The sequence below is a fragment of the Prosopis cineraria genome, unplaced genomic scaffold (genome assembly GCF_029017545.1).
Source record: "Prosopis cineraria cultivar Desert tree isolate PC_DT_omini unplaced genomic scaffold, ASM2901754v1 PC14, whole genome shotgun sequence".
Lineage (NCBI taxonomy): Eukaryota > Viridiplantae > Streptophyta > Magnoliopsida > Fabales > Fabaceae > Prosopis > Prosopis cineraria.
Genome location: NW_026555345.1, coordinates 28,318,581 through 28,328,067, shown reverse-complemented (window position 1 = coordinate 28,328,067; position 9,487 = coordinate 28,318,581). Strand labels below are relative to the sequence as shown.

At 34.2% G+C, this 9,487-nt stretch overlaps 2 protein-coding genes across 2 annotated transcripts; both read left to right on the top strand.

The window, feature by feature from the left end:
- The first annotated feature begins 921 nt into the window (after nucleotides 1-921).
- On the top strand, nucleotides 922-2,249 carry LOC129292058 (transcription factor bHLH118-like). The gene is made up of 4 exons (XM_054929563.1): nucleotides 922-1,320; nucleotides 1,420-1,716; nucleotides 1,831-1,911; nucleotides 2,053-2,249. The coding sequence occupies exons 1-4, from the start codon at nucleotides 988-990 to the stop codon at nucleotides 2,065-2,067; spliced, it is 726 nt and encodes a 241-aa protein (XP_054785538.1). The 5' UTR covers nucleotides 922-987; the 3' UTR covers nucleotides 2,068-2,249.
- Nucleotides 2,250-7,290: 5,041 nt separating this feature from the next.
- LOC129293499 (carboxylesterase 1-like) lies at nucleotides 7,291-8,889 on the top strand. Its single transcript, XM_054931505.1, has one exon. The coding sequence runs from the start codon at nucleotides 7,376-7,378 to the stop codon at nucleotides 8,453-8,455; it is 1,080 nt and encodes a 359-aa protein (XP_054787480.1). The 5' UTR covers nucleotides 7,291-7,375; the 3' UTR covers nucleotides 8,456-8,889.
- Nucleotides 8,890-9,487: the final 598 nt, after the last annotated feature.

Here is a 9,487-nt window from a genome sequence, read left to right as displayed (position 1 = left end):
AAAGATTAATAACGTGAATTTAAATTGGGAGACAAATGTTCCAAAAGTCTAACTTTGATGGGAAAATGACCTCTGCACAGATATACATTTTCCTTCCTCGTTTCGTCGCCTTTCTTCGCCATAAAGAAGATTTAAAAATTAATATATATTACAGCCACGGTGCTGGACCAATTATTTACGCATACTGCCGCTACTGCTACAGTGGGAAACGTGTAACATATAATATCCACATGATTAATATTAACAAAAAATAATAGTATAAAAGTCAATTTCTGAATTTCCACTGAATTGCTGGCTTGAACTTTTTGCATCCTAATTTATAAGGTTATTAATCGTAGCTAACCACCCATATATATAAAGAAAGGTGGGTTTAAATCCTGGCTATATCAATAATGCGAGTCCTTATTGATGGGTAATTTATTCACCTTCATTAATGCTTGGTGATTAATTTAATGTCACTCAGACTATAAGTCATATGACTTAATTTGCCTAAACTTTTTTATTGTAAAAAAACAAAAAAATAAATATAAAAACCATTTTAACAATCAATAATCATCAATATATATACATACATGAAAAGCTATATTATTTATAAGTCACAAATAATATAGTCTATCTCAAATAATTCAGTGTGCATGTGTCATCATCTAATTAATCTATATAAAAGAAGGAATGGAAATCATGTATTATATGTTAATTAATTTATATTTTCCAATTTGTATTATGTTGAATGTAAGAAGATTACATACAATAAAATAAGTTGATGGAGAATACCATACATGCCCCACCAGAGCATCAGTTTAAGAATATAAAGACAAAAAAGAAACAAATGAAATTGTTTAGTTTTATATCGGCAGGTCAGATCAGAGACATGAGTATATATCCTAGCAAATATATATCAGACAAAAGAGTGGTCTCAAACCCTAGTTAAAAAATGCCACATTAATACCAGAAGATTTCCTTCTTATATCTTTGAAACCCCAAAAAATGATGAAGCCATTGCATCCAGTTGGCGATGAAGATTTGTTCTTCCAGATTTCATTTCTGAACCGTTCTCCTCTCTCAATACAAACGATCCCAGAAGATGACATCTTTCATGAAACTGCAGAAGTGAAGGATTACGAAAGCTTTCCGCCTAATTTTGGGAATGAAGTTATACCAAAGGGGAAGGGAAAGCAGCAGCAAAAGGAATTTCCAGTTAAAAATGCTGAAGATGCTAACAAGAAGTGGATGCATAGAGAGACAGAAAGACAAAGACGACAAGAAATGGCCGCTCTTTTCGCCTCCCTCAGATCCGCTTTGCCTCTCGAATATATCAGGGTAATTTCTTGATCTCTGTAATCTAATATTCTTGAGCTTCTCTAATTTGATTTAATTTTCTCTGAATTTTAGTGTACTGTCAATTGATGATATCATCAGGGAAAACGATCAACATCTGAACAAATTGATGGGGCTGCGAAATATATCAAACACCTAAAGAACAAGGTAAACCAATTGAAGGCAAAGAGAGATGAGTTGATGAAAAATGGAAATGGAATCTCTGTTATTGTTCATCCTCACAAGGGTGGAGCTGAGATTATCTGCAGTTATAGGTTCAGAGAGTACTTATTTACTCAGTCAACACTCTTGAGTATTTTGATCAAAGAAGGGCTTAACGTGGTGGGCTGCACTTCTATCACAAGGGACGAGACGTTCATTCACACAATCCAATTAGAGGTACCACGTATATACGTATCAGCTTGTATATATTTTGAGCGAAGAAAGATTGCGTATTATTTATTATTTCTACAATCAACTAGTCCTAAAAATGCGTTATAACTTTTCTTGAAGGATTCTGATATCGCTGAGAGTACTACTGAATACTCTGAACTGCAAAGGAAGCTTACTGCAGCAATATTATCTACAGAACAGGTAATACTTATTGCCAGTCAAATCTTATGTGCTTGTCAAAAGGACTGCCTGATATATGATTAATTTGGTTTTCTTTTGTCTGAAGATTAACTATATGTTATTAGTCTGAATATGACTAATTGTAGCTAGGTTCTCTTGCAGAGAGACTGCATCTGAACCAGAAAACTGTTGATATGTTGTTGCGCCGATTTTGAACTTTACTAATTCGAGCCATTTGTACCTCCACGTGTAATAAAATCATTGCTGAAATGTAGTGCGCATTCGAATAAGGGGCTAGATGCTTAGGTCGAGAATACACTTTGATATTGGCTTAATTAATTGGTGTCTTTTCCATGCAAGTTACAGACCATGCTATGCTTATGCGAAATGGTTGTGTAGATATAGCTAGGTACTTCTTGTAAATTTTGCATTTGCTAGTTTTGTGCATTGATTGAACTATCACTTGGAAATCATGTTGCCAAAATTTTATTGATAATTTTTAATCCCGTAATAGTTTATAGGGGTGGTTTGTAACCCCAAATAAAAGTTCAACTTTTAATTCTATTCAACCGGTGCGTGCAACTATAAAAAGAGAGAACACACGATTGTTTTCTGGTTGTTTTTGCTGCTGGTTAATGATTTTATTTCTTTGATTGCCCAAAAAAGAAAATTAAAGAGAGAGAACACACTGATTTGTCCATCGCCCGATACCAAATGAGATTTATTACCTTGTCTATCTCCCTCTTGTTCTTGTCATATTAGTTTAGTTTTTGAAAGAAATAAAATTATTGAATCAATCCAAATATTTTGAAGACGGGTATTAAGCCATTATTGAGTGAGTTAATTTCATATTAACCCACATGAATCAATATTCTAACATAAGCCAACATGCATCATCAGTTGACACATATATACATAATAAATGTTAATATATTAATATGAATTGTGAAATTTATAACGAGCATAATTTACAATGCATGAGCAGTGCTCAATAATGCGTACATGCGGTCCATTCCTCAAGCTATATACAATATGCAAAGCCTACCCATTAGAAATAAAGAAGTTAAAGAAGTCTTAGAACATCCCAAGCTTTATATATTCTTATAATCTATCTTCTAATATTTGAATGTAAATGTGCGACGACTACTTCTTTAGCTTCATCTCTAATGCTACCTAGTTAGTATTTCAAATAATGGAAAGTTGGGTCATTTGAAAAATAATGTTGATAAATTAAAGCTTGCAATGAGATCAAGTTGATTCATTCAAGAGTTTTAAACTAACTTAATGGTATTATCTTATAAGAATGCTTCGATATCACTAAATAGTAACAGTTATGATGTCAGTCAATTAACTTGATCAGCATTGCGCAAATATTGATGTGTTTTTTTGGCTGATATATCTTCTTGGGTCTTATCAAGGAGTGAGATTAACTTGATCACAAAAGAAAGTTTTTTTAAGAAAACAGAAACAAAAAGAAAAAGACTAGCTACATTAATTATATAAATGTCTGTTAAATCTTAAATGAATCTCTTTGGATGGAGTGTCAAATCGATCAGCTTCAATGATGGATGGGAAAAAGTGAATGGATAATGAGTTTATCTTTCTTTTCTTTTTTTTTTTTTTTTGTAAAACAAACAATAAAGTAGAGTGATGCCTTTTATACGTGTGTGTGTACGAAATGAGACATGAATACACTATTTTTTTTTCTTAAAATGATTCTCTGTTGGGTTTTGTTATCATATTCTTACCCCCAATCGATAGTATCACATGACATGAGAGTAATTGAACCGATGCTTAAAACATATTGTTTATTGAATTAAAATTTGCAAATTAATATTATTTATAAGAAACAAGTCTTGTCTATTATAAATGAGTTTGTAGTAGCAGTACAAAAATAATTAAATACATTGCTTAGTCTTATGGAAAATTAAAATAATAGCATTTATCACATTTAACCTACGCTGGAAACCAACTCTTTTATTGGAATAGCACAAAATTATCATACATAAGGGAATCTAATTTTTCTCATTCTATCTTAAAATAGCCATTTAATATCCAAATCGATATGCTTCCATTTTTACTTTCCACAAATTGCATGTGTCAAATGATGATCCTTGCCCAAAAAAAGAGAGGGGGAAAACTACGAAAAAGTAGAGTTATAATAAAACATTTATAACGACATATTTGATCTATAGTCAGCATCTCAAATAAGCTGAGCCAAGAACCCTAGATGAGGGGTGCAAACTTTTAAAACTCAAGGAAAGGGATGATTCAAAATTTTAAGAATATGAATGCGAAATACTAAAATATGATAGGGTGCGTTTGTCCCCCCAACACCATGCATGGGGCTTCCCTACCGAACTCAAATATATGAGAAATTTTTGCATGCAGTTTTGGGTTGGTGATATATTTTTTTTTTTGGGGGGTGGAGTACGTGCCAAAGATAGGATGCAGGTCAACCATATCTTCATATGAGATTGGAAGAATAAAGATTCTATAATTAGAGAGTTGTATAGTTGAATATAAGATATTGAAGATATGAAAGTACCAAGTGGGTACAGGTACAGCATCTGTTAAATCAAGATTAGCTTCGTTGTCATATCTTCTATTATAATCGTCATACAATATTGTTTGTGTAATTGTATATAGCAGTTGTTACACGCCATGTAACTGAGTTTAGATTATGGATTAGTTTAAAGAATGATATTATTTGGACTGAGTATTCTCTTTGGCAGCATTGTTCTCATCGAAATTATTTGCGTTGACAATTAAAACAATCATGTTGCGCGAATGGAGCAAGATGATCATGAGGATAATCTTTTAATGGATAATGTGTTCCAACTAATAATTTGAAACAGTTATATATATATGGAAGATATAATAGGAGAGTTCAAGAGAAATAAAATATAGTCTCATTTTGGTCATTATGTGATTCTTTTTGAATTTATAATTTCCATATTTATATATATAAACTAACTATGCATAAAAGCTACACATTTTGCATATTGAACTGAATGACATGATATATGGTATTAAATTGAATATTTATTCGATCAAAACGATTTTAAGAAGTCAGTGTAATTAAGTACATTCTAAGATATTAATAATGCGCTATTTTTTGTTAAATATTATCATATTTATCAACTGTGTCATTCCCCATTTAATTGTTAATAAATGAGTATGGCCGTTATATAAGTGATACAACACACACACACACACACACACACACACACACACACACTAAAACAACTTGAACTCTTGACCTAAACCACACCGGTTTTATTATAGGAGCAAACGGCAGAAGCCAAGTGATACATAATATTCAACGTCATGCTTCAGTTCATTATTCCCCTTTTTATTGGCCTGATCACTTTATTTAAAATTTTTGGTGAACAATGCTTTTAAATAAGATACGACTACTAGAATTTGATAAGATTATTAGGAAGAATGTTTATTTCCCTATTCTTGAACCAATGTCAGCATCATGAATTTAAATTTTTTTTATAACCATGTTGAAATTCTTCATTAAAACAAATGCATCAAACCTATCTAAATTGAAATACTGACCTGTTCCTGACTACATATTTAGTTTTATTTTGTGTGTGTGTGTGTGTGTGATTATTATTACAGCAGGTGGAATCAAGTTCAGATAGATTCTTGACGACCCACACTTGCATACTGAAATGATATATATATATATATATATATAATCTAAAACTTAAAACACTTTCTAAAGAAAAGCAAGCATGAACTGTTAAAGATAGTACATAGTATCTCTTAATGACTAAGCTACCTTTAAGTTCTAAATTAAATCATTCTGCGACTCAACATGTTTTTAGAAGGATGGATGAATGGTTAGGCTTTAATCAATAGTAAGGCCTCTAATATAAGAATTAACTAGAGATACCCTCTCACTGCCGACAAACAATGTGGTCCACCAATAATCTGAGTGTATCAATTAATCATTAAATTAGTGACAAATAGCTGTGGAAGAGTGTCTACAAAGATAACATCTCAAAGATCACAGTTTGAGTTTTTGACACGCGTGCATTTAAGAATATTTCACCAAGCACAATCCTCAATTATCAACTTTTTCACTTTTTTATTTATTTATACCTTTCAAAAGTATCAACCTACCAACCATTGCATATCCAATATTCTTTTCCATCAGAATTGGATTTATATATTTGTTAGTTTCTTCCAATCACCATGATGAAGGGCGCAAAAGGTTAGTTACTCACTAAAAAGGAACAAAACAAAACAAAACAAAAACAAAAACAAACAAACAAACAATCCAAGTTTGAGTCCTTGTACACTGCTCATTCAGAGAACAGTACAATTCGAGAACTTGCTTTTCTTTAGTTTGCCAAACAAAGCTGATTGATTTATGAGCGTGATTATCCTCAGAAGCTTAAAATATTTGGAGGAGCACTTTGCGTCGGGTCCAATATAAATGACGTTTGATGCTTTGATCTCTTTTTTTGCTTGCAACGTATTAGATCTGATTCATAGTTGCCAAAAATACCAAATCAGATATATCAAATATCGATCTTATGATGATCAATCGCATGTGATTCTTTAACTGTTCCAAAATAACTTCTAATAATGAATTAATTGCTTAAAAGCTGAGAAATTAATGTACAATATTATATCATACTACATATTAGAACCCGCGATCTTAAAAAGAAGGTCACAGAAATAGATTACAAGCTATTATAAATAGCTAAAACTTGAAATAAGTTTATATACCAATAAATAATAAAATTAAAGTGATTGTGGTGAGAAGAAGACAAGTTGCAAAAAAAAAAATGATTGACAAATAAATAGAAAGGAAATATAATGCTCAATGAGCAATACAATCATTTTTTGCGGTTATATTGAGGATTTGAATTTGGATCATCACTAACAACCCAAATTACATTGAGCAAAGTGTCAAAAAAGGTGGTTTTTCTATTTCTTTCTTTTGGGCCTCAGCTAATCCAAATTAAATGTACCATGTTTTAAAATTTAAAATATAATTCATGTAAACGACCTACCTAGTATTAGATAAGGGTAGTGACCAGTTATAGCTGCAGGGAAACTTCACAATTGACGGTGGTGGAAATCAAGGTGGTGTTGTATTTTGCTCCTTCTTATCCAGGCCCAGATGGAGAGATTTGCCTCGTGCAAAAAATGGGCTACACTTTAAACTTATTTAGATAACTCGGAGACCAATTCTCAGTGTCAGTGCAATTAACAGCCCACGTAAAAGGGCTAAGCTTTCAACTTACTTGGATACTAGGCAAAAGGAAAAAGAAAAAGACAATGTTGATGCTCATAAAGCCCGTGATCAAGAAGAATAATTTCAAAGGTGCCAGAAGAATACGGACAAAAATCTTCGCATCACGAATTCACGATTGGCCTGCGGATAAGCATTAATGATAATTCGGACCCAAAACCAATCCATCATCTTTGTTTTTCCTTCGTCTGAAAGTCAATCTCTTCCATGGCCATGTCTCTCTTTCCTTTATCATTGTTCAATCTGTTGTGGTCAACCACACTCGTATTCTCTTTAATCTCTTTCTATTTCATCGCAAACTCCATCTCAGCCCAAACACCATGTTCTGAAACTGACGCCTTTCACAAGCTCAACGTTGTCTCCAACCCGGACGGAACCCTCACCCGATTAAAACCCCGTCCGGTGAGCCCTCCCTCACCGGATCCCAACCTCCCCATCGCTGTTCTTTCCAAAGATCTCTCCATTAACCCTTCCAAACCCACGTCGGTTCGCATTTTCCTACCTCGCAATGCCCTCTCTTCCTACAAGAAATTGCCCCTCGTTGTCTTCTTCCACGGCGGAGGCTTCATCGTCCTTAGGGCAGCCTCCACCATGTTTCACGATTTCTGCTTCAACATGGCCGACTACCTCGGTGCCGTTGTCGTCTCTGTCGAGTACCGCCTCGCTCCGGAGCATCGACTGCCTGCGGCCTACGACGATGCCATGGAGGCCCTGCATTGGATCAAAACGCGTCCTGACGGTTGGTTGAGTCATTACGCCGATCATTCAGAGTGTTATCTGATGGGAAGCAGCGCGGGGGGCAACATCGCGTACCACGCGGGAATCCGTGCGGCGGAGCAGGGGAAGCATCTTGCGCCGTTGAAGATTAGAGGGCTGATCCTGGTACAACCGTTTTTTGGTGGGATCAAGAGGACGGGATCGGAAGTGAGGATGATGGACAACAAGCGGTTGCCGCTCTGCGTGACGGACCTGTTGTGGAAGTTGTCGTTGCCGGCGGGAGTTGACCGGGATCACGAGTACTGCAATCCGACGGCAGGAGACGGAAGGGAGAGAGTGGAGGAGATCGGAAGACGAGGGTGGGGAGTGGTGGTGACAGGGACTGGGGGGGACCCACTGGTGGATCGACAGAAGGAGGTGGTGAAGATGATGGAGGAGAGGAAAGTGAGGGTGGTGGGCCACTTCACAGAAGGAGGCTACCACGGTATTCAGGATCGGGATCTGTTGAAAGCTAAGGAACTGTATGCGGTTGTGAAGAAATTCATGTCCTCATGCGGTGCTGATGAATAAGGATGAAGCGTCGTCGTTCCTCATCGCACATTGTTTGTGTAGTGCTGATGCAGTTCAGCTGAGTTATCAATGATTTGCATCTTAAGATTGAATAATAAAATCTCATGTGAAGGCGATGAAAGGAAGCGATCAAGGCTGCTTTTTTATTATGGAAATCACCTAACCTTTAACCCTCACAAAGAACAACCATAATTTTCACCCTTACATGAATTTTATTGAGTTGACGATGAGATTAATGTATAGACATTGAAGCATTAATTTCAGTTTTGTTTATCCAGAGAAAAATAGGACGGATGACTATCTTGTTGACTTATAGTCTTCCTTATAATTTTAACATTTTCTATCAATCACCTACTTAATAGGCTCGGGTGGTTGCCGTTTTTTCTTTGGCTGTTGTGTTTTTTTTCCCCTGTTTCTTATATAAGTGGTTTGCATTCTTTTTGTTATTCTTATTTTGAGTGAAGTTTCAGTGCATATCAAAAGCCTTCATACCGTTGTCCCCGCGTCTTGTCTCAAGAAAAAGATTGAAAATAAATTTTTATACTGTGTTTCTTCTTATTTTGAAAGTTATCTCACTCCATTAAGAATCAAGACAACACGTGACAGGGACGACGCCATCCTAATAAATCAGACAATATAGAAAGATTTAAATAATAACGTTAATTAAAATTTTAAATTATATAATTTATTAAGTTTAAATCAAAATAATTCAAGTACATAAATCACAACAACTTAAAGTTTATTATTAAATTACATCAATCACAACTACAAGTATATAATGTATTATGATAGCAATTACAAGTGATCTCTGAGTTATAAGAGCAGCAACAACAAATAAGCCAAGCACAACATGAAATAATTATTCGTTTACTTTAATTTAGATGTGCTAATTTAATTACTCTTTCAAAAATAAAGAAATAAATATAATATAAATAAAAGTTATTAAATAGATAAAGTAAGAATAAATTATATTAATATAATTAATATATTATAAAGAAATATATCACCCTATTCATTTTATGTCATTAAAAT